Raw genomic sequence first — 25212 nt, 5'->3', positions numbered from 1 at the left:
AGCTGAATCAGATTGACATGCTGTGAAAAAGAATGCGGAGAAAAATAAAGATTTTTAGTTTATTTTTTCTACAGGAACACAAGTTTTTCCAATTTTAAAGTTATGTAATACTCACCTCTGAACCTTGAATGCACACATGTTTAGAGATATTATGGGAAGAGCAGATAGTGTGGCAGGTGCACAGTAAGGTCAAAGGAATCCCTCAGTGAAGAATAAAAGCATAGACCAACTTCCACTTGGTCTAAGTTCACCCAATCAGAACCCATCATTTCACATCAACAGCAGTATGTTAAAAGCTGTTATTACTCATCACTTGGTGTAGGAAAGCACCTTTCTCCAGACCCAACCCAAAGCCCTCTTTAACAACACTTTAAGCAGTAATGGAGTCTGCTGCAGACTCAGAGCCTCCAGCAGCTAAATGAGCCTATTAGCAGCTCCTCTGTTGACACTGGGTTAATGCATGGGTTGAACCAGTGTTACTCAGATAAAGCAAGCGAAGCATCCTGCAGGTTAGGTCCTATCTATGGAGGCACAACAACTCCACCACAGGCACAAGCTCCACTGCAAACAGCATTGTAGTGAAAACCCCTTCACAAATATTTACATCAACATTTAATTACTGTGTTGTTGGAAAAATACGACAATGAGTCATTCAGTCTATGGAATTTAAATTGACTGTGTGGATAGGACCTAAAGATGGGCAAGATTTATGAATGTTCATTAATAACGCTGAACGGCTTCACGTGTAAGACCCTATCCTATATATGAGAGATGAGTGGTTTATTTATTTTCTACTTTTTTAGTTATGTATTTATATCATATATATTCGTATTCTCGCTCTTCCCCCCCCACTGCAACAGAACAACTTGATGTGATAAAATAGCACAATATTCTATCTTCTTTCTCATCTTGTCTCTTTTCTTTTCCTCCTACATTTCTAATGTGTAATAATCAGTATTAACTGATTTTAATGGGTAGCCAGGACAACAAACAATCATGAATTTGTTGTTATATGTTAAAAAATATAACGATAAAATATATCACAAGTCAGTAATGCAAGGCAAAACATGGCTGTGCAAACGTGTCAGGATTAGGTTTCATAAGGATTGATTTGCAGACCCTTTTTTGCCCCATGGTTCAACTCTCAGGTAACATAACGCTGTAATATCTTATTTCAGTCTGTGTGCACACTGGGGTTAAACGTGCACACAGACTGATGAAATCCCTTCTCCTCCATCTCAATATTCTCTTAGATATACACTAAAAATAAGAGAGCAAGGACAGGTTTCTAAAATAAATGTCTGTGTTTGTGTGACTGGCAGTGTTGTGTGTTTGTCTTCCCTCTTTGCTTAATTCTTTGCTCTTGAGAAGTAAAACGTTACAATTCTAAGAATATTTGAAGAATCATGAGGAATAAATAAATCGAATATACTGAGCTTTTTGATAAGGAGTTAGCCTTGTTTAAAAACCTGATCCGTTCCACTCAGTATGATTTTCCTCTGAAATGACACACCAATCTAATGGAATGATTATGCATTGTCAACCCTTATAAAGTGAAATGCTCATATAGCCAACTTATCTCACATTTTGTGCAGATCCAGGAAATATCCCCTATTGTTTGAGAATCACCTGAAAAAAATCAGCACAATCTTAGACAAAAAATGGTTGTTACCAACATTTGAATTTCTATTTGCAATATTAATAATTTATATACAAGAGCTTGATACTTCTGTGTCTCTGTATTGTTCTGATATTGCCACACAAAATATAGAGGCAATCTGCTGTATCCTTTAATCATGTGATCCTTGTTCTGTCCTGCAGGAGTGTGCCTGAACTGCGAGGGCAACACCCAGGGATCCAACTGTGAGGAGTGTAAGCCCGGGTTCTACCGCAGCCCGGGGGCTGACCCCCCCCAGGCCTGTGCACCCTGTCCCTGCTCCAACTCCACCTCCACCGGCACCTGTCAACCCGGTCAGTGCTGCGGCTCACACACACACACACACACACACACACACACACACACACACACACACACACACACACACACACACACTATATATATTCAGAGGAGTATCTAAACATTATACAATATAGTATATAGAATACAATTGAATACTCTCTAATATACCATTCTACTGAACATAAAAACATAGTGTACTATACAATAAAACAATGTGTACAGTAGCTTGAAATACAAGTAAAATATATCTGAAGTAGTATAAGTATGCTGCAATATGTAAGTACAGTGGCTTGCTGGTTTAATAATTGTCTTTAAGGTAACATTCAGTACATTTTATGTGGAAGTCTGGTAGAGTGGTGCAGAAATGAGTATCATTCAGAAATGAGTCTGCATTCCACCACTTTCAGTTCCCTCAACTCCTCAAAAAGGGTCTGTGGTAACACAAGCGGGAGAAGTTTTCACATGTTGTTCTATGACATAACCTATGCGTACCCCACTAGTGTAGGTATCATTATGTGTGTTTGCCACGCATTTTCTGTCTCCGATGGCCTGAGAGGACAATCTGAGCAAAGGATGGTTCCCCCCCGGGCTCTCTACTGCTTTTCTTCGACCGTTACTATGTACCATTTACTATTTGTTTCGATGTGTAAGTCTGATTTAGAAGAAAAAGTAGTGACATCTTTGATTGCCAAAGTTACCGTGTTTCCAGAGAGCTGGATGTGAGCATAGTTTCCCACAAATAAAATGTACCTGGGTTAAGTGAACTTAAAAGCATTACATCAGACACATAGTTGGAAATTCTGAAATTCGAGACTACAGGAAGTTACATAACCCCCTGTATGAGGGAAAATGAATGTTTATACTATCTTCTTATCAGGAAGCAAATACTAATATTCTAAGTGATATAATGTTGAGCTTTTTTTTGTTAAAGTTCAAAGACATATAGTCCAACGAGTTTGCCAGTTATGGTTTAAAAGGGACATTCCAGTCTCACCCACTCAGTCCAACACATACAGTGAACACAACTGAATTCAAATTCCACTTTTAAGAACCATTCACATGAATAGTTCATGAATCAAAACATCTCGAGTGGCATGGTGTTTCAGACATTAGTTCCAGTCTCTGTTCATTTAGTCGTGAAGAAAGATGCATTCACACATCTGCCTCAGATCCACAGCCAACCCAGCTGACTGACATTTCTGTGGTCTGCCTTTCAAACCAGCAGACAGGTCCCGGCTGGACTGTGCAATGTGCACTAGTGATGCCCAGGGTTTGGTCTCTACTAGGGCTGTGCGATTATTTTGGTCAATAATTGATATCACGATTATTAAATACGATTATTCATTGACTTCCATTTATTGAACTTTAAAACAAATACAAATAATAATTTGAACAGTATCTTTTTAACTGTTGATTACCCTGAACGTATAATTCAACTGAAAAACCAATACAAAAATAAATGAAATATTTACATTTAAATAAATAATGTAAAAATAATAAATACCAATAAACAAGATCAACAAATATTTTGGAGCGCACTTCCACAAGCTACTAAACATATATAAATATGATAAATAAAAAATAAATTAGACCAAAATAAATGAGATCAAATATGTTGCAGTGCACTGTCACAACCTAGCAAAGCTAAATAATTGTTTTTTTCGATTATGTTGTTTTCGTAATTGTGTCAGGCCAAAATCGTAATTGCGATTAAAATACGATTAATTGCACAGCCCTAGTCTCTACACACTGCTCCCCCCACATCAATCATTGCATATTTGCTGTGTTTTTATTAATTCACCAAATAATGTTCTTAAATTCCAGAGGCCATATTACAGAAACTTCTTAACTTGCAAATAGTCAATATTTGTATCCTAACCAGAGATAATAAACGTGCAACACACAAATCTAAACTCTACTAACCTAGGGAGATCCGTTTTTATTTCACATTCCCCGGGTCAGTGTTAGCTGGCGTGTTTAATCCGCGCTCATGTTGCCTTTACACAACCAGCTAACTGAGAGGCTAGTGGCAGAGCCTAACCACCCTCAGGAGCAGACTGAGGGGGTGCTCCGGGCCGGGACCCTGGATGTAGATGATCAGCTAACACCTCTCACTCAGCTGCTAGGTGCTTGTGTTTCTTTTTGCTCCACTAGTGTTTGTTTCAATCAGGAAAACAGTGGTTAAAAAGTTGTTAGCTCAGCGAGATGAGAAAAGTAGCGTTGGTTGCTAGGTAAAAGGATGGAGTATTTCAAATGAGTTGAGACTGTAAACTAGAGTTCTTTTAATCTCTATTTCGAGACAGTGGGATTTACAGTGAAGGTCCTGTATGGCCCCACTTCCTTCACCTCCAGGCTGCCGCTGCTCTAATTACAACACACCCAAAAGTCTCTGGTGGGTTTAGATCTGGGTTGAACTACAGTCACTTCATATTCCTTAACCAGCCTTTGTTCGGCCTTAAATGTCATTGTGAAATGCCTAACTGGTACACCTTAATGCTTAGGTACCAAAAGTCATGTCAGCCTGCCACTGGCATGTCACAACAGGCAGAGAATTTACCAGAGAAGAATTCCTCCAATAGCTGCAGAGCTCCAGGCTCGGGCCCCTAGGCTGCTTGGAGCCACATCTATCATCCACCAATGGTAGAAGCTCTCTGTTATCACGGTTGTTGAGGTGAATGATCTCGTGTGTTTATCGTGTCAACGGAAGAGCTGGGTGTGAGCCGGAGCCCTGCAGCTAGTGCCTTGTTTTCACTTCTAATCTGTGTTTTTGGCCCCGATGCTGCCTCCACTTCCACCAGCTGTGTGTGAAGAGCCCACCTGGAAACAACTTACTTACTGAACAGGTGTCAGGAAGTCTCACCAGTTATTTCTTTAAACTGGTGTATGTTCCGCCCACATCTCAGTTCAGATCTACACAACAATCGTGTTCCTACAGTCAAAGATAACCTAGTTATCAGCTAACCTGTTTCAGTGTGTTCATGTCAGCGGCAGAACTATAGAGTAACCCAGTTCAGTTCATTAAGATTTCTGATTACTTCTGTTTAAAATGGGCCACGCTATTTTCATAATCATTCCTTCAACTTGTTTTTGGTATTAGAGATAATGGACAAGTCTATCAAATATAAAATACATATTCCCATTAATTTTTTTAAGAGCTCAATTCATCAGAATGAATGTTGTGACAAAAACCTTAAGATATTCATAGCTAAAGCTGCAACTGACAATCATTTTTTACTATCCATTCATTCTGGGAATATTTCCTTGATTAATGTGACAAAGTGATGTCATCAGATTACCAGTCAAACTGTCAGAAACCCAATGATGTTACATTTGCGATGGTATAAAAAGGAGAAAGCAGCAAATACTCAGATTTAAAATGTATTCAATGTTTGACATTTTTTGATTAACAAATTAGTTATTCAGAAAATGACATTTCTGTTGATTGACGAGTTGCTTAACGGATTCATTGTTTCAGCACTAGACCTTTTCATTCTGTTTTGCTAGCAGACTGGACATCAAATGGATATTGTATAACTTAACCTCCAATTCAGAGTCCTTCAAAGTGTAACAGTAAGGCCATGAGGAGCCATGTTACGCCAGTTCACAAATGATCCCCATCAGACTGCTCTTGTACCCGTTCTCCAAACGGACATTTGAGACTTTCATTCAGCATTGCATCACTTCACTCAGTTATTCTTCATCATGTCATCGCACCTTGCCATTCCCCTTTCTGGACCAATTGCTGACGGCGCTGCCATGTCCTGACGCTTCATTGGTAGTAGTCTGCGTGGCAACACGTATAGATGCACTTAGGTTGTCAGGTTCTGTTTGCCCATACCAGGGGCCGCGGAGGAGGTTTGTGCAACGTGGGAGGGAGGGGAAGGGACACAAACCAGGCTGAGCTGAGCTGAGCTGGGACAGCACGAGCACAGCTGGCCCATTTCAGCGCTAGCCAGGCAGCAACAGAGGGGGGAGGGGCAGCACCACAGTCTGTTTGGACAGAAACACGGTGGAAGAGCTGCGCTACAGAGGACATGATCACATGTGCTCAGTACGAGAGCTGCTCTCTGTGTGTGGCCGCAGAGGATGTTCAGACCAAACCTCCAAGTAGATGTCGCCCTGGCAACGGTGACAAATGGGCTGATGCCACAATGCAGTACCATGTCTCAGGGAGGATAGTTGCTTTCTTAATGTGCTGATGAGGCCTGTTGCAGTACATTAATAAGCCTCCACACTGACACACAGAGAGGTGAAATGGAGCATTGCACCGGTTCAGAATGTGGGTCACACATATGCAATCATCCATGTATGATTACATCTTTACTCAGTGATTCCGGAATGGCTGGGCTCATCCGGTTTAGCCTGAGGTTCATCAAATATTTGTGTTCATTTAATTTGTCTTTCAATCTTTAATGTTTCCACTTCTTGTGTGAGTCAGTCAGTGTATGGCAGCAGAGAGGAGGAGCATGGGACAGCAGCAGGTCTGAGAGCAGCTCATGTTTCCTCCTGGTTATATAACCCAGCAGGCCGCTGCCTTTGAACCTCAGCAGAGGTTAAATCAAGCTTATCAGGAGCAGCCTGCACAGGGCTGGAGTACAACGTAATCACGTGACCCCACTAGAGAGAGTCCAACATCTAGGCCATTGAAAGGCAGTTATCTGTGTCTAAATCATTCAACACTGAGAGCTGCAGTGTGGTGAGGACGGGCGTCTGATGAAGAGCACCGGCTGCATAGGAGGATAGTGTTTATATGTATATCAGTTTTTACATATCAGAATAATGTAACTTTCCTTAGCCATGGTTCAGTCTTCATTGTTGTTTTTGGTGGTGGGTTAGCCCATCTGAGGCAGCCCCACCTTTTCGTTGAGGGATAACCCCGGCCCAGCTCCTCTCCAGGCATGGCACCCTATCATAAAGGCCTATAAAAGTCTTGCTGCTTGACTGGAAACCCTTTCCAAGCAGAGACCTTACCATGTGCTTTAACCCTCAACATCATCCATTCACTGCTTCTTTGTATTAAGGAGTTGATCTAGTTCCGACTTCCTGAGCACCTCATATTATGGGTATGTCCCTGTGCAGAGGACCCTAGGGCAGGCCTCAGATTGGGGGGGGTTGTATTTCCCATCTGCCTGGGACACCGTGAGATCCCCAGGAGGAGCTGGATGGCATGGCTGGGGACATCTGGGCTATTCTGGATGGAGGCCTTCATACAACTGTACTTAAACGTATCATTTATAGATGTATACAGTTGCTTCAGGTGTACCAATATTTAGTTCAAAATCGGAGGAGCTACATATTAAATCAATAAGTGTCTTTAAGGTAAGATCATAATGAATTTGGATTAATTCCAACTCCATCTGAGCATTTAAAAACTCCCCTTTACTTAAAGATGTTATTATCTGTGGTGTTTGGTGCTACTCATGAAACCTTTCTGAGCCTTGAGTACTAATTCCATGTATTAGAAAAGTAACAGTGATTTTATATTTTTAAAATAAATGAATAACCTGTAGTTAATGCACATCTGAGGGTAAGAAAAGCTAGAATGTATTGAGGAAAGATGGGTGATTTCATATTCCACAGCTCTAAACTAACCAAATCTAGCTTCATTATTGATAACACAACGGAAAGCTAGATCTCACCATCCACAATGCCAAAGCAATGCCCTCCCTCCTTCTGAGCCTCTACTACCTTTCTGTCTCATATAATGTTCCATTATATGATTTAAGTTGATCAGAATAACCCATTCCGCCTCCCAGATCAATATCCTGTCATCTGGAGACACCTAGTGGTGCAGCGTGAGCTCTTTCATTTGGGATGGACGCATTGAAGAGACAAGCATACGCATTGGACATTTCAAATACATTTGACAAAAAAGGTTAATCAAATCAATTATTCCACAGACATGTTTGTGATATTAACCGGTTGGGGTTCATACATGTTGATGAATAATAAAGAAAAAAGGGTGTACAACTGGGTCGGGGTGTAGTAATAAATCGGCATTGTTATTAACCTATATGGAACAAATGAAATGAAATGTAATAATCTTGTGTAAATAAGCATCTCACAGATCGTCAGTCAAATCCTTTTTTGAACAAAGTTTTACAGTTATGGTTACAGACTCTACATATGTATCTCTCCTTTTCTCTCTCTCTATAATATATATATATATAATATTGCTATTGTGAATTACTTTGGTCACGATCAATCATGTTTAAGAATAAGATGTTATGACGGCATGATATATTTTATGATTTTGTCTTTAAAAAAGTATTTTCAAATCAAACGGTTTTCCACAACATTAATACTCTTTAATAACTGCAGCCCATGCTGGTGTCAAGGCTGAAAACACTTATTTAGCCTCTGTTGTAGCGACATCATTAGTGTGGCACTGATGTGTGTCCCTGTGTGTCTCTATGTGTGTCCCTGTGTGTCCCTGTGTGTCCCTGTGTGTCTCTGTGTGTCCCTGTGTGTCCCTGTGTGTCCCTGTGTGTCCCTGTGTGTCTATGTGTGTCTCTGTGTGTCCCTGTGTGTCTATGTGTGTCCCTGTGTGTCCCTGTGTGTCCCTGTGTGTCCCTGTGTGTCTCTGTGTGTCCCTGTGTGTCTATGTGTGTCTCTGTGTGTCCCTGTGTGTCTATGTGTGTCCCTGTGTGTCTCTGTGTGTCCCTGTGTGTCTCTGTGTGTCCCTGTGTGTCTATGTGTGTCCCTGTGTGTCTCTGTGTGTCTCTGTGTGTCTCTGTGTGTCCCTGTGTGTCCCTGTGTGTCTATGTGTGTCCCTGTGTGTCCCCGTGTGTCTCTGTGTGTCTCTGTGTGTCCCTGTGTGTCTCTGTGTGTCCCTGTGTGTCTATGTGTGTCCCTGTGTCCCTGTGTGTCTCTGTGTGTCTCTGTGTGTCTATGTGTGTCCCTGTGTGTCCCTGTGTCCCTGTGTGTCTATGTGTGTCCCTGTGTGTCCCCGTGTGTCTCTGTGTGTCCCTGTGTGTCTCTGTGTGTCTCTGTGTGTCTCTGTGTGTCCCTGTGTGTCCCTGTGTGTCCCTGTGTGTCCCTGTGTGTCTCTGTGTGTCCCTGTGTGTCCCTGTGTGTCCCTGTGCAGATGGCAGCAGCCCCCCAGTGTGTGAGCAGTGCCTCCCCCGGTACAGCGGCCCGCTGTGTGACCAGTGTTCAGCCGGCTTCTTCAAAGCTGCTGGGCTGTGTGTTCCATGTGACTGCAGTGGCAATGCAGACCCTCAGGACCCCCCCCCCTGTCACCCCGACACCGGCCAATGCCTGCGCTGCATCAACCACACAGGCGGGGCCCGGTGCCAGCTCTGTGCCGAGGGCTTCATCGGGGACGCTGGAGCACACAACTGCACCCGTCCAGGTAAGAGCCGCCACAACACCCTCAATAAGGATCTCTACTTACTGCTCTCTATATATACTGCTATTACTGTCAGTTATAAAACAGTAGTGGAGTCATTTTTGTTCACAGCTTATAAATCACTTAGTTAAAGAGACATTTCCTAATAATTGCACACAGCTGTACTTTGAGCCATGTTCATCTCTCTGAATATAGTTTGCACATTTCTGCACACATTTCTGCACAGCCTTGCACTTTAAATTATAATATAATACACTTTGTCAAATATTATCATATATTCAGTGTACTAAGTTTGTTTTAGTTTTTTGGTTTCTTTTGTATATTTCAATTTGGTGTAAATTCTTGTATTCATTTTTTTTAATGCTAAATAGCTTTTTTTAAATATAGTCTTCTACGGAGGCACTACAGGTGTATAAAGTCCAAAACAAACAGACTCAAAGACAGTTTTTTCCAAAGAGCCATCTGAAAGTCATACCTCTTAATCATCCTGCATGTGAAAAAAATGTGACTCTGTATATATATACATATATCATTATCATTATTATAAATACATACCTACTATTATTATTTATTACATTTTAGATTTTATTTTTTATACCCCTGGAAATAATTACTGCACTTTATTCCTTATTCCTAAGTATGTATGCTGCGTGTATTTGTTGGCTTATGTTGTGATGTTTTTTGTTTTGATGGCACCTTTTGAAAGGGAGAAGCATTTCTTTCTCTCATTGTACCTGTATAATGACATTAAATGATTCTATTCTATTCTATATAGAATGAGACAACACAGTTTGTATCCATTGTGTATGAATGCTTCAGCTCTTCAGACCAACATAGTAAGATGTGAGCATGTTCCTAATTGTGTTGGTATGCAGCCTAGGTCTGGTATTGTCTTTTATTGTGATTGTAGTAATGTGTTTTTATGTGATTGTAGTATTTATTACATGTACAGCACTTTGACCCGACCAAAAATAGCATTGAGAGAGGAGCTGTGGATTATTGTTATTGATGAATGCATCAGTGTTTCTTAGGGTCAAAAACACTACACTCACAACTTCAAATGAAAGTGTTTAGTTTATTTAATAAAAGAGCACATGTTCAATGTGAAAAGTGACAGTAGATAGATTAGTTGCAATTTGGTGCTATATATATATATTCTAAACACCTTGAATTTCAGGGGGGTGCGGGGCTCCGTTGGCGGGGCCCCCCTCCAAGACAATGGTAGGGGAAACACTGTCATGTCAGGATGAAGTCCCACAAAGTCTGCCGTTAGCCTCCAGGGTTTAAATAATACAAAATAATATCAGGAATATCTCCACTAAGAGGTAGTTATTTGTTTTCGCCACACGGTGTCACTAGTTACTTTGGTTATCAACAACCTTGAGTCTGAAAAGCATTCAGATTTCTCTTCATTAATAACAGATCTTCATTACATCGGACATTGAGGATTGTAAATGTAACAAAGCTGTGAAGTCCAGTCTTTAAACGTTCACTAATGTTTTCAATGCTTTTCTCTCCTCAGCCCCCCGGCTCCTTCCCACACCGGCACATAAAGCCACAACATCCAGTCCATCTTCCCCCTCCACAACCATCACCACAACCACCACCAGCATCACTTTGACCTCTGCCCAATCAAAAGGCGTCCCAGCGTCCACGTCAGGCAGCAACAGCAGCACGGCGCTGAGCACCGCCTCCACCCAGGCGCTGCTGACCAGCCTGAGCTCCCCCACCGACAACACCACCGCCGCCCTGACAGACGTGTCCTGGACGCAGTTCAACATCATCATCCTGGCTGTCATCATTCTGGTGGTGCTGGTGCTGCTGGGCTTCGTCGGAGGCGTGTACACCTACCGCGAGTACCAGAATCGCAAGCTCAATGCCCCATTCTGGACCATTGAACTGAAAGAGGACAACATCAGCTTCAGCAGCTACCACGACAGCATCCCCAACGCTGACGTGTCCGGCTTACTGGAAGACGAGGCCAACGAGGTGGTGCCCAACGGCCAGCTGGCCCTCACCACGCAGGGCAACTGCTACAAGGCTTGACCCATCCGTCCCCACACCGGACCGCTTAGATATACCGATGACACAAAGCTGCTGGAAAGTACCAAATCCAAAGCTCCTTCATGAATGACTGCTTGTTGTTTCGCTGCGGGTCTGCAGCACTTCACTACACAGTGAGATCAAGCAGATGTGATCAAAGATATGGAAAAGACACGCAGAGTTTTCCCTTTATGATACGATTTTGTGTTGAAAGGGCGATCAATGACAAGGGTCCAAAGAGAAAAGTGTTTGGTTTGAGTTGCAGAGGGCACTGTTGTGCAGATTACTTTGGTATGACGTACGACAGGCTCAAAGCAGACAGCTGTTGGCTGAAACGATGATCCCCACATTTGTCAGAGGACTAACAGGAGCCTAACATTTCAGATATTTTAAAAATTGACTTTTGACTGTTTATGTTTTAACTGGATCACTTGCACAGTGATCCTCAACTGAGACAATGATTGTTATTTAATGAATTTTTTATTCTGTTCTTATTTATTGGTTGACGTTTCATTCTTGGGAGAAATGCTGCACATGTATGGTGTGTTTATTCATGGTGTTTTATCTTATGTGCTGTCGAACGGTAATTTGAATTGGCCAATATGTTTTCATGTATAGTTTGTGTGTTTTTGGAGAGAATCATAGGGGAAGATGAAAGGTGCTGGCACAAGAATTTGAATGACCTCACTTATTGTTTATAGGTTCCTGTCTTTTGTTAAAGCGTGCCAGCTCACCTGAAGTATCTACGAGGAGTGTTTCTTTTGAAGGAACTACCACTACCGTCTATAAACTCCCACTACTACAGCTAGTGACTCATACTGTGCCCGCATAAACCACCATAATCTACTTGGAATCTAGTCTGCGCTCTGCTGACTTCCTCAGCGAAAGTTAAACAAACGATTGGAAAATTGTTTCACATTTATGTAGAGGTTTGGTTCTGTGACTGAACATTAAAAAGACCTCTACTCTAGTGTTGATGCTGTTGCTATGGAGTGAAACCAGCCTGCACAAGGTCAAATTTCCTCAGCCCACTGATCGTTTTGATCAACTAAACTCAAGTTGCATCACCTAAAATTGCAAGTTGCTTTCAAAGCTTTACACCTGATCCTGGGTCCAATGTTTGCTGTGTTGTTAGGATACCACTGGTTGGGTGCACTTCATTTTATGAATGAGAAAAGCTAATTCTGGAACTAACTCCTCAGGTACTGGCTCTTTCCCTAATGTGATCACTGTAAATATGATTATTGTACAGATGATTGTGAATAGTAGCACTATTATTGTACAGGTAGAATACTGTGTGTACACTGTCACTTAACAAGCTCCCAACCTTTCACCCTCCAGGGCAGGCACTGCAGTCGACCATCAGCTTTTTCTATTTTTATTTGTATTTCTTATTCTCAGTGGATTTTGCCATATACGCAGCTGCGGGACTAAAATGCACCAACCAGAACTCAAAACAAAGAATACAATTATGTAAATAATAACCCAAATCAGAGCTCAAATAAAGATGGATTTAACTGTTGTCTTTTTGTTTCTTGCATACCTTTCGTTTAATTAACACGTTTATTTGAAGACATACATTGTTCTGCTTGAGTGAACAACCTGCTGGTACATGTTAAACTGAGATGAAATGAGAGAAACTTCAGCAGATGAAAGTGAAAACGGCCTTCAAGTGTAAAAATATGCACATTGATGCTCAAACATAAAAACGACTTACCATAAATTATTAATATATTCATTATTCTGCCTACATTGAATGTAAATCCAAAACAGCATTTGTGCTGCTGCAGGCTACCTGCCGTTCTCTTTTCTGCAACAACATAAAATATGGCTCTGCTCATGATCTCCATCCCCAGTCCATAACGTTCTGAAATTATTATAACATTAAAACTGCTGATATGAACGATCGTGTACACTTTTCTTATGAATATGGCCAATTGTTTTTTTCCCAATTACTCTGAATTATCTGGCTACAACTAAGCTAAGCTAAGGGTATTTTCTTTTGTTTTAAAAAATGTTTTGGGGACTAGCCTAGATTTCAAGTGAATTTGAGAATCATAAAGTCATCATTTTTTATTTACAAAATTAAAAATAGTTATAAAGAAATAAATGCATTAGATCATCAGTCATAAAGGTCCAGGGTAGCCAGGGTTAAGGCTTTTAGGTTCCAATATTATTATATTATTCAATCAAATAATCGCAACATGTAAAATATCTTGCATTTCCTTTTTCAACATGATAGTGTGTCAAAAAGCTGCAACTAATTTATTATGAGGTTATTCTACATTGGAAGTTACATTGACAGAAATGTTTATGTTTTTTAAATCTATTTAGGCATATTTCTAGACTAGATCTGCAGGCAGGGGCAGAACGCTTCAATGGGTTTGATGTGATGATAGCTCAACATTGTGTTTAACGAAGGCCAACCAGAGCAACAGGTGTTGGTAGAGATGAATGACCCTACCCTCATTGGCCCCTCCCCCACTGAACATCACAAATCTCAGTATGTACAGCAAGGGGGTGTATCAGGGTCATGTCATGTGATACCGGACAGTAGAAACCTCAATACATTCCTATTATGGGCCAACTTCTGAAACCAGGTGGGAGTGTAGAAGTTCTTGACAATCCCTGTCGCCTGCTGAGGTCGAAACGTGAGAAGTGTCCGGAAAACAAAGTGCAGGAAGAGGAAGTTCATGTTTGAGTCGTGACACTCACTGAAACTCGGTTTAATCGAGACTCCTTGCGAATGCAGAGCTTTTCAACGTGGGCGACAGCAGGCTGATAAATAGAGATGCAGGATGGGAGCCGGAGACTTAGCTGCAAATGGAGGCCGAGCGCTACTGCTGCTGCTGCTGCGGAGGGGAGGGGGCGCTACAGCCGCTCTCTCTGGTCCAGCCCGCCCCGCGGAGACAGACGCGACACCCGGCCATGGCTCAGTGTGTGACCGTGGGGCTGCTGCTGCTCATCCTCGCTGCTCTGGCTCTCCTTCTCACGGTGGTGCTCGGAGGGCGAGGCCACCCCGTGTCACCCGACAGCCAGGTAACCTCTACACTCCAACAGTGGCTAAATAACGTGTTAATTATTGTTTAAATATGTGCCATTCAAAGTGACTAGCTAGTTTTAACTAAATGCATGCAACTGAAATTTGCGTCTTTGGATTCAAGAAAAGCGCTATAGAAATATAATTTATTATTATGATTATTATTAACTGCTCGCGAGTTTTTATTAGCGGCTCCTAATCACAAATGTTCCCGTTAGTTATACAAAGTGTAAACGACGCTGAAGTTGGCTTCCGATTCAGAGCTTCCGATTCGGCAGTTAAGGGGAAAGTTAAGAGACATTTAATTTACAGCGCTGAGCGAACAATCCTCCGTGTTTGAACCTCTTAAATCGCTGCATAGCCGATTTATTTGGACTGGATTATCCCAGAGAGTCTAAAGATTCTTTATAACACAGTTTGAGATTTGTGAAACCTTAATTCTATTTGTGAAAATACAAAAAAGGAAGATTTTGATGCTTTTTTTTTTACATCTAGACCACATAAGACCAGGTCCTGATCTAAAACCACTAGACCTAGACTCATCACATTTCAGGAGCCTTTTGCTTCATTTACATTATTTTAGTGGTTTGAATAAGAGTACTTTTTAGAAATTCTAACAATGTATTTTTGAAAATGTATGAAACTAAAAAAAGTCTCCATACCTGTTAAATAACAAACTAACTTTCTACAAATAAATTCAAGATGTTTTTTAAGATAGACTACATACATGTTCTGAAGCCACTGTGGCCTCAGGATGCTTCCGACACAACATTCAATAGCTTTAGCCAACGAGCTGCTGGGTCAGGTGAGGCTGCAGCAGCTCTGTGCCCTGATGTGAGCTACATCATCTGTCTTTTGGAGTATGTTGTGTTCTACGGCTCTGTGCCTGTTAGCATGTTAGCCTAGCTCCTGCTGGGTGACAGACCCTGCAGTTTGTGATGGACTCTTACCACTGATGCACTGGCAGAAAGAAGATAATTGCAAGGCCTGGTCTCCTGAAAAGCAGGTGCAGGGAGGAGGAGACACATGTTGGCACAGTCATGCATTACAATCATAAAGCAGAACAACAAAAACAGTTAGCCAAAAGCAAAGCTGGATCATTTATGAATTGCTGTTAAAGCATTAACAGTTAGAATGCTTTAGTAAGTTTTGCTTTAACTTTAATAAAATGATCCTGTGAGGATAATAAGTGAATTTGAAGCAGACTCAGTGTCAGGGTTGGGGGAAAATAGGACCCAAATGCAGTAAAAGGACTAAAAGGTCAGGTAACAAAAAGCAAGCTTTATTTCTCAAAAGAAAACAAGGAACAACTCAACATACCAAAACCGGGGGAGTGCGAGGAAGGATCAGGACAAAAAACCTCAGGAACAAACATGGAGCGTGACAGGTAGCATGGACGAGTGCAAAGAGACTAACAGGTATCATAGACGAGAAACGACGACGAACAGACATGGAGCACAGGGGAAGACAAGACAATGCGAAAAAAGCACTGAAATCTCACTTTTTTGTATTTTCAATAGAATTAAGGTTTCACAAATCTCAAACTGTGTTATAAAGAATGTTTAGCCTCTCTGGGATAATCCAGTCCAAATTTGATGAGTCTAGGTATCAGAGTTCCCGTTAGCCGGTAATTACCGGACAATGACCGGTAAAATATGCTGAAGTCCGGCAAATCTAAATCTCTCCGGTCAAAATGTCCGGTCAAAATAATTTTCCCTTAGCGCAATACCGCATCAGTTGCGCCACTTATGTGACAGACAAGAATAGTATGTGACAGACAAAAGAGTATGTGACAGACAAAAATTGTCAATTCTAATGTCTAACACTTAATGTGGAGAAAGAGATGTCCTGTATGGGTTGATTGTGCGTTGATCTGTTGGTAATGCCTCGGGGTTCCGGTGGGCATGTAAACAAATGCATAATGCTGCGCTATACTTTGTGGCCTCATCCGGTTGCATAGCGACGCTTATTGTTTAGGTGTCTTTTAACAAGCAGGTAGTCATATCATTAGCTAGAACTAGCTAGATCTGATCGATATGGACATAAATGCGAGTAAAGTCTAATCTGACAGGAGAGAGAGATCGGCTGCTGCTGACGAGTCGACACGCAGCTCTGCATGATCCCCTGCAGCGGCGAGCAGAGCAAAACACACTTCAGGTTAGAAAATCACACGTAGCTATTTTAATTACCTCTCAAACTACCTAAACTAGTTATAGATATGTTTAGTTTTACTGTCGGGTCACTCATTACTGGATCCGCGAGCTGCATGATACTGACGGGCTGTCAGGAGAAGGAGAGAGCGCTCCGTTTATTATTCCCGCGTTTTTGTAAATTACTGTACACTTTTGAATAATGTAGTTAATCTACTATAATTAGTTTGTTTAATGTCGAATCATATCAATTTGTTTTAAAGCTCAATAAATAACAAAGAAGACCTTTAACCGGCACTTATCTAATTTTGTCCGGAAGATTTCAACTTTAACGGACATGTTGACCGGCAAAAAAATATTCTAACGGGAACTCTGCTAGGTATAGTGGTTTTAGATCAGGACCTGGTCTTATGTGGTCTAGATGTAGAAAAAGCAGCAAAATCTTCCTTTTTTTGTATTTTCACAAATAGAATTAAGGTTTCACAAATCTCAAACTGTGTTATAAAGAATCTTTAGACTCTCTGGGATAATCCAGTCCAAATAAATCGGCTATGCAGCGATTTAAGAGGTTCAAACACGGAGGATTGTTCGCTCAGCGCTGTAAATTAAATTTCCCTTAACTTTCCCCTTAACTGTCGAATCGGAAGCTCTGAATCGGAAGCCAACTTCAGCGTCATAAAGTGTAATGTGTTTCCTTACAGCTGACGATGAAGCCTGAGAGACAAGCATCAGGTAATCATTTATATCCTACTGAGATTAAAGGTTATGTTGTGAAAGCAGTTGTTCATTCATGTGTTGAGCAACCTTTGATTTGTCTTTTAGGGGGCAGCTTCGAACAGCAGCAACAGAAGAACTCTGGCCACCCAAGTGCCATGCTAACAGGTAGCGAATGAGCACTAGGCTGCAGGGTTAGGGTTCTACGGACTTTTCTAGAAAGGCACTGATGTTTGTTTCAGAGTGAAGTCAACAAAGATACAAATATTGGTGCTTATTTTGACTTTGATGCTCTTGCTCTAGGATAAGAAAGAAGAACAGCTTGGCAGTAAACACAACATGTTCCTCGTCGATTTTAATAGTCTATAGTATTTTGGTGTTACACAACTTAAACAAAACAAACCATAGGAACATATATAGGAATATTGACTTGTGTTTTGTGTTTTTAACTTATAATCATATTATAGAGACAAAAATCGACTACATTTTCAATTGTAGTTGTAGGGTTAGGGGTGTGTCGACTCTAAAGTCGACACTGACCACTGTGTCGACTCTAAAGCTGCACAAAAGTCGCTAGTCGCTCCACAAAATCTAACAGTTAAAATCTCTGCCGTGCATGCAAGAAAATGCAGTTTTTAGCCTTACCTGCTTTTCTGTGTTGTCATATTATATTTATCGATAATACAAAATAATTGCAGCCCTATTTACTATTCTGCAGGGAATTCTGTCTTTTTTCTGTCCTTACATATTTCCAAGCCGGTAGAATGGCACAACAGGAAGCAGAAATGCGTGTAAATGAGCAATAATTTGGTTCCTCATGACGTTTTGATTTGACCCTACGACTCAGACCTCCTGTGTTCCTCCTCACTGACGGATGGGATCATATTATCAGTCAAAACAGGCACTGAAGAGATTGGTTGTTATAAAAACATTTGGCTTTTAATGGCAAATAGTTGCTTGCCTGTGTTTTAGCATATTCACAGCTTTCGTGAAAATGTCAGAAAAGGACCCGTCAGCAGAAACAGTCATCACCTCACTTGTATCTGTGTGCTCTCGTCCTTAGCTCCTAAAGGCAATAAGACTGATGGGTATTATCTTCTATGGGAGAGTGATGCGGGAAATGCCTTCTGTTCTGGAGGTTTCATCTACTCCGGGGGAAGCCTTGTGGTGCCCCGAGCCGGCCTCTACAGAGTCTTCCTGCAGATCACCTATGAGAGCAAGAGTCACTTCGACTGTAACCTGAGACTCAACAGCACAGTGTTTGTTCTGCAGAAAAGTTACAATGATTATCAACCTCTCCTGATGTCAGAAGACACAGTGAGTAAGAAATTGAAGAGGTGGAATAAATCCCTCTATACAGCCGGCCTGTTCTTCCTGGAGGCTGACAGCAGGCTGCGAGTGACATCATCATGCCAGGAACTTATTGTTGGGAACGAAGACCGTGTGTTCTTCGGTGCTGACCTTCTGCCTCAGTAATCTGACCGTTAGGATCACCTACATCTGCTCTGCAAGTAGTTTGCACCTTTAACCCCATGGAAACGTAAAGGGACAGTTTGGATGCTTAGAAGCAGGGTTGAATATGATACTTCTCTATAGTCAGAGTTTGACCCATGCCATATTTTGAATTTATTTGACATACAAACTGATCAAGGCAGCAGGAGACCTGACTTTCGATGAGGTCTGGTGGCTCAAAAGAGAGCACAGATAGCGGCTTAAGTTCCCCGTCAGAAAGGGCTGTCAGAAGGCATAAAATACACTAAGGTAAAGTTAAAATTATATACTGCATCTACATATAAGAACCTCGCAACTCACGTCAAAATATCCAAACTACCCCTTTAAGGGAAGATAGCTAGTTTTCTGCTTTTCTTCTATTACTTCTCATGAGGAGTCTATAGTAATGATAATGCAAGAAGCTGCCAGTATCTGCTCGACCAAAGTTCTCTATTCATCTCACACACTGATGATTAGTGATTTAACTGAGATGCACTAATCTATTGAGAATGTATATATTTTTTAAAACATCCCAAACTCTTGTAACTTCGTAGCCTTCTGACAGAATACGACTGTAAACGTATCCTATAACTTATTTTATAAGTTCAAGTATTTTGATCATTTATGCAGAACCAAGTTCATCATGCTTTATTTATTCATCCATTTTGAAAGTGAGGATTTTCTCTGTTTATGTTGATTGAATATCTTTGTGATTGAGACTGTTGGATGACACCACCCGAGGATTTTAAAATAGTCAACAAGTATTTTCTGATATTTTACAATGTAAAAGAAAGGGATATTCCAAAAAGAATGAACAGATTTGTCTGTTTTTAACAGTAATATATCCATTGAGAAGGCTAACAGATGTGTAGGCTGATCACACATGGAAAGGGTTTCTCTGTTCTTCTCTACAAGCCGGGTTTTGTGCTACAATATGCTGACATATGTTGAACAAGGTTAAAGCTGTGCTTTAATTTATCATTGAGTTCATTGGTTGTGGCGACACTGCACTCTAAATCGTTGCTATGCAAATTGAAATGTTCTTACTTTTGTGATGATTTGTGATTTTTTTGTGATGTAAGTGTTTTGCATTTTGTTAAAGAAATGTTACTTAAAACCTAAATAAAAAAATCCACCAAGCTCTTTCTTTATGTCACGTTTGTCCTAACTCTTGAGACATATCCCGATGTACTGGATGTTTCTCTCATTGGCTCATTGGTGGGTATTTCTTGGTTCAACTAGTTCAATAGCAGCGTACATCAGAGGCTGGGGCGGGACATCGATCGTATGTTGAGAATTGACCTAGCTATCATTATGGCATTAGCTGTTTTGAACAGCCATACGACTCCTGCTGTTTATATATATATTTATACCAGATATAATGTGTAATCAATCCATAAATAAGTTGTCATACAAGACTATCAGAGGATAGATGATAGAAAAAATACTTCAGATTTGCCATTAAAAAATGGCTAATGCCATAATGAAAGCAATGACAACCTGAAGAATAATTCATGACATGGCTATGCCTGATTCCGTGAATCTGTGATTGCATCTTTCCATAAAACATGCCAAAATGAATGCCAGTATCTTTAAGTTAGTTGACTCATAATCTTGTAATGTAATCTGAGAGAAACTTTACATCAAACAATCCTTTATTACATTTTACAGCATCTTTGACATTTTGATATTGTCCATTAAAACCGAAATAAATATACTTATGGGGAAATATGCATTAAGGGATATTATGAGACAACCTGACTCTTTCAAGCGGCTGTTAGGAACATAGGTGTCATTTACGCTGGGGACCCTGGGGACATGTCCCCACCACTTTTTAAAAGTAGAACTTGTTATAAATGTTCTGAAAAATAGGGTGCACATCTTGAAACAGTTTGTCTGTTCACACTTGGAGGGAGTATTTCTGTAAACTAAAATGTAAAAACAAACCCTCCCTCTTTGCAGCAGCAGGGCGCATGCACTGCACTTTATTTTCTTCTCAGAGAGTATCAGAATGTGTAGTTTACATATATAAAACGTTTTATTTTTACCCCCCCGAGGTTCGCTTGGCACATGGCACCTCTTTTCACAACCAGTGAGTTTGTAGGTATGTGTGTCGGCGTGGAGAACAGGCGAGTGCAAGTGTTCTTTAAAAAGACAGAGATCATTGGCTTCCTCAAATGTTTCCCCTCCGCAACATGTAACGCTGCCTGTGAATGTGAAAGGAGTCTAGCCACACCGTTAATCCTGTCACAAGGTTCTCACCACTTTTCAAAACAAAGTGACGCCCATGGTTAGGAATATAAATATCCCAGTGGAACAAGAGCAGCATTTGGCGCTAAACCCATATGGTAATATTAGCCACGTCATTCTGAAGAAAAATAGTATAGAGTTGGAGTTCAATCAGGAGAGACGTTGATGTATGGAATACATATTTATTACCGGGACACATAATATGATGTAATAATGATTGCCACAATTATAACAGGAGAATGAAATGGTGTTTGGCGATTAGGCCCCAGTTTGCAGGATAATCATTCAGGAGGGGGAAGAACCGCTCCGATGAAACCCTCCGGGGTCTAGACACTGGTGGTGGTGATAAGTAGGTGGGAACGGTCTGAAGGGAGAAGGTTTAGCTTGGTCCTGAAGGAGACGGGAGGCGAAAGGGGTGGAGGAGGGTTGCGTTTTGTCACCTGAAATGACAGCTGACAGAGGGAAGAGCATGTAAAGGGATTAGTGGGAGCTATGATAGGCTTGTGAGAATGGAGAGAGGAGAGATTGGTTAGCTGGGGAGTGACGCCCCCGATCACTTAGGCGTTGTGCACACGGGAACGTTTGCGTTTATGCACAGTATGCGTATTCAAAAAAGTCTTCCGTTCACATGCATTCGTTTCATTTAACGTGTCTGTTCAAACGAGACCGCTGGAAACGCTGTAGTACATATGCCGGGACTGTAAGTGGCGCTGTAACTTCCGCCAAAATACACCAAAAGCAGCGAAGAAGAGCAGCCCGGAGCAGCCCCGCAGCAATGTTGCCATGGCTACCCTTCTGTTTATGCCCCGCGGTGTATTTAGCAACATGTAGTTCATGTAATTCTCCATGTCCACTTGTTGCTGATGGTTGTGGTAGAGGAGCTGTATATTTTGCACTAATATCTGTAGCATGGTCAGTAGCAGTAGCACTAGCAGTAGCTACTGACAGGAGGAAGTGTGTGTGGCGATTGCTGGTATTCAGCGGGATATAGTCATTTCCTCAGCATATGGATAAATGCAACGGGGAAGTTAACTGAAAGAAACCAAATCTGTGGATATTGCATCGACCGACCAAGAAGCACGTCTCTGTGGAGAGGACGGCTCAGAAAGAGAGATATTCTCTACAAACACCGGGTGAGATCGCTCCTTTGTCAATATAATGGATCAATGCATGAAATCTGACTCTGTTTATTTTGTTTAAGGAGTATATTGGGCGTTAACAATTCTGGTTTGCCTTTTATAATATTATTTCATTCAAGAACCCCTTGTGCGTTTAATTAACACAGCTATTTTTGATAGTTGATCGTTACAGATGGCTACTGGCCATGCTACAGCAGTGAGCAGGAGAGGTGGGGAGAGGTGGGGCTATCGTTATTTTTTCAGGAAATATTCGTATAGAGGTGATTACACGGACTCGGTTGACCCCCCAGAGCGTTTCGTTTGCAAATCTATCCACCTTGGGACCCGTTATCGTTTGTGGGGTCCGTTTCTATCGGCCTCGTGTAAATAATAGGGCTATACGCACGCGAAACTATGCAGATACAAGCAGTTTTCTCCTCGTGTAAACGGCGCCTTAATGAGGGAGGAGAGTGTAATGAAGTGACGTGTAATCTGAATGAAGAGCTTGGTCTTCCTGATTGAACTTGCGCTGAGCTTCATTTCAAACAGGAGAGACGTTGATGTATGGAATACATATTTATTACCGGGACACATAATATGATGTAATAATGATTGCCACAATTATAACAGGAGAATGAAATGGTGTTTGGCGATTAGGCCCCAGTTTGCAGGATAATCATTCAGGAGGGGGAAGAACCGCTCCATGAAACCCCAAAAAGAAGTGAAGTATGATATACTGAGATGAAGTGAGTTTCTTACCTTGTGGGCTGACTGCAGTGATCTATGGAGGAAATGAGAGATTAGCACATGATCGCACAATTTGCCGGAATCAACTGCCGGGCTTACGGGTCCACCCGCGGATGCTGACTGCCGAAATCAGTGCCGGGCTTATATGAAAACGACCCGACGGTCGCCTACCTGGCTACGCAGGGCTTGACTACGCCGACACGATGGTCGGACGGCCTGACGATACAGGGATCTTTATTACGTAGACACGGAGGTCTACACGGACACGAAGTCCACTCTTCTTCAGAAGAACGGCCGGAATCAGTGCTGGGCTTACGTGAACACTACCACTAAACAGACGGCCGGAATCAGTGCCGGGCTTACGAGAACACTACCACTAAACAGACGGCCATTAACGCAGGGTTAGACATTAACACGATGAACACTACCACTAATATGCATACATACCAGAGCTTTGGATAGCCAGCACTGCACTGGTATCCGGCGAATGTAGGCTGTGAAGCAGAGGAGGACCACCGTCCGAGTTGTTGCAGGGATGAGGAAGAAATACCTTGATAAGCAGCAGAGTTGGCTGCACCTATCCTGACAAAAGCCCTGAAATGCTATTAAGACACCACCACCAGTTAAATGCATATATACCATGGTAAGCTGGAGAGATCTTGATTGCCAGCACGCCGATGTCCGGCGAAGAGGGAGATGTGGACAATGTAATGCCGTGAGCTGTTAGCTTAAGTACAGTGATGCATGAATATCATAACCTGGCTTATCACAAGCCGTGTGAGCATGAAACCGAAATGTAGATGAAGTGCAATATGCGCAGCATGAAGTGATATACGCTTAGGTAAATACTGAACCATGACCCAGATATAGGACTAGCTTAATTAGCAGTTAATTACGCCGAGATGAGACATAGATATGAGAGGCCGTCTAGCTCACAACTCATACTTGGTCTTACAAACAATATCAGAATCTCATACACCATTAAACTCTTTTATACATATAGCTAAACACTTTTACACGCACAATCATACTCTCTTTCACACACTTTTGTCTGGGCCATAAATCAAACGTACTTACATACCAAACTGTACTTTCTTAGAAACACTATTATTCCCACTTACAGACAACATCATATTACAATATAATACTCTAGTAGTGTATGCAAGATAGAAAACGTTATGTGTGAGAAAGAATGATAGTGTATGTGAGAGAGGAATTGTAGTATGTATGAGGGTATAGTAGTGTGTGTGAGAGAGAATGATAGTGTATGTGAGAGAGGAATTGTAGTATGTATGGGTATAGTAGTGTGTGTGTGAGAGAATGATAGTGTATGTGAGAGAGGGATTGTAGTATGTATGAGGGTATAGTAGTGTGTGTGAGAGAATGGTAGTGTATGTGAGAGAGGGATTGTAGTACGTATGAGGGTATAGTAGTGTGTGTGAGAGAGAATGATAGTGTATGTGAGAGAGGGATTGTAGTATGTATGAGGGTATACTAGTGTGTGTGTGAGAGAATGATAGTGTATGTGAGAGAGGGATTGTAGTATGTATGAGGGTATAGTAGTGTGTGTGTGTGAGAGAATGATAGTGTATGTGAGAGAGGGATTGTAGTATGTATGAGGGTATAGTAGTGTGATAGGGTCGCTACTGTAGTGAGTGGGCTCGAGACTGCGACTCGCTACCCTGCGAGATTCCCCCCAAAACGATTAAAAAAAAATAATTATTATTATTATTATTATTTTATATACGTGCGTGATATAATAGTAGTGCTGTGCTGAATGTGGGCATGCATTACCTTACCTGATGCGACGAGTCTAAACTAGATTGCCTTACCCTGAACCTTGGAACTAAAGATAGCAATAACATAAGTCGGAAATTCTCAGAGGTGGGGACTCGAGTCACATGACTTGACTCGAGTCGCATATTTTTTGACATGAGACTTGCTTGACTAACATTGATAAAAGACTTGACTTGACTTTGACTTGGTATTCATGACTTGAGACTTGACTTAAGCTTGAGACAGATGACTTGAAAGGACTTGACTGTTTAAAATTAAATATTTGCGTTTGTTTTTGTAGTGAGATATTACGTTTAGTTTTTTCGAAAAACGTGATTGGGTGATTATAGCGCCGTGCGCGCAAACCTGGCAACCCACTAGACGGCAGGAGTGTCAGTTAACATGGCAGCGGCTAGCGTTACTCCAAAAATAGTGAAGTTTGGATTCAAGGATTATGTTGTCGATGACGCTAATAAGAAGAGAACAGCGGTATGCAGGGTCTGCTGCATAAAGATCAGTGACACGACCACCACAACATCCAACTTCATTCGTCACTACAAAAAACCCCACAG

The 25212-nt window shown here is 41.5% G+C and overlaps 2 protein-coding genes across 3 annotated transcripts in view; both read left to right on the top strand.

The window, feature by feature from the left end:
• Nucleotides 1-12876, top strand: part of LOC117472662 (multiple epidermal growth factor-like domains protein 9) — a 33180-nt gene extending 20304 nt beyond the window's left edge. The window contains exons 4-6 of the mRNA XM_034117974.1: nucleotides 1822-1971; nucleotides 9048-9314; nucleotides 10834-12876. Coding sequence (XP_033973865.1) covers nucleotides 1822-1971; nucleotides 9048-9314; nucleotides 10834-11357 — 941 coding nt within the window. The 3' untranslated portion in view covers nucleotides 11358-12876. The remainder of the gene's footprint in view (nucleotides 1-1821; nucleotides 1972-9047; nucleotides 9315-10833) is intronic.
• An 879-nt stretch (nucleotides 12877-13755) lies between these two features.
• LOC117473199 (tumor necrosis factor ligand superfamily member 15-like) lies at nucleotides 13756-19888 on the top strand. 2 transcript variants are annotated; one of them, XM_034118715.1, is made up of 4 exons: nucleotides 13756-14393; nucleotides 17258-17276; nucleotides 17367-17426; nucleotides 18322-19888. In XM_034118715.1, exons 1-4 carry the CDS (start codon nucleotides 14178-14180, stop codon nucleotides 18732-18734), a joined length of 708 nt encoding a protein of 235 aa, XP_033974606.1. In that variant the 5' UTR covers nucleotides 13756-14177; the 3' UTR covers nucleotides 18735-19888. The 2 variants fall into 2 exon arrangements, with proteins under 2 accessions (XP_033974606.1, XP_033974605.1); XM_034118714.1 differs by having other exon boundaries at nucleotides 13783-14393; nucleotides 17246-17276.
• The last annotated feature ends 5324 nt before the right edge of the window (nucleotides 19889-25212 follow it).

The sequence above is a fragment of the Trematomus bernacchii genome, unplaced genomic scaffold (genome assembly GCF_902827165.1).
Source record: "Trematomus bernacchii unplaced genomic scaffold, fTreBer1.1, whole genome shotgun sequence".
Classification (NCBI taxonomy): Eukaryota; Metazoa; Chordata; class Actinopteri; order Perciformes; family Nototheniidae; genus Trematomus; species Trematomus bernacchii.
The sequence above is the reverse complement of the archived record's forward strand: the minus strand, read 5'-3'. Positions and strand labels throughout refer to the sequence as shown.

Bases quoted from the DNA above. Each gene is read 5' to 3' on its own strand.
- LOC117473199 (XM_034118714.1), top strand. From the start codon at position 14,178: ATGGAGGCCGAGCGCTACTGCTGCTGCTGCTGCGGAGGGGAGGGGGCG. The intron at 14,394-17,245 runs GTAACCTCTACA...GTTTCCTTACAG, and splicing joins CCGTGTCACCCGACAGCCAG to CTGACGATGAAGCCTGAGAG. The intron at 17,277-17,366 runs GTAATCATTTAT...TTTGTCTTTTAG, and splicing joins GCCTGAGAGACAAGCATCAG to GGGGCAGCTTCGAACAGCAG.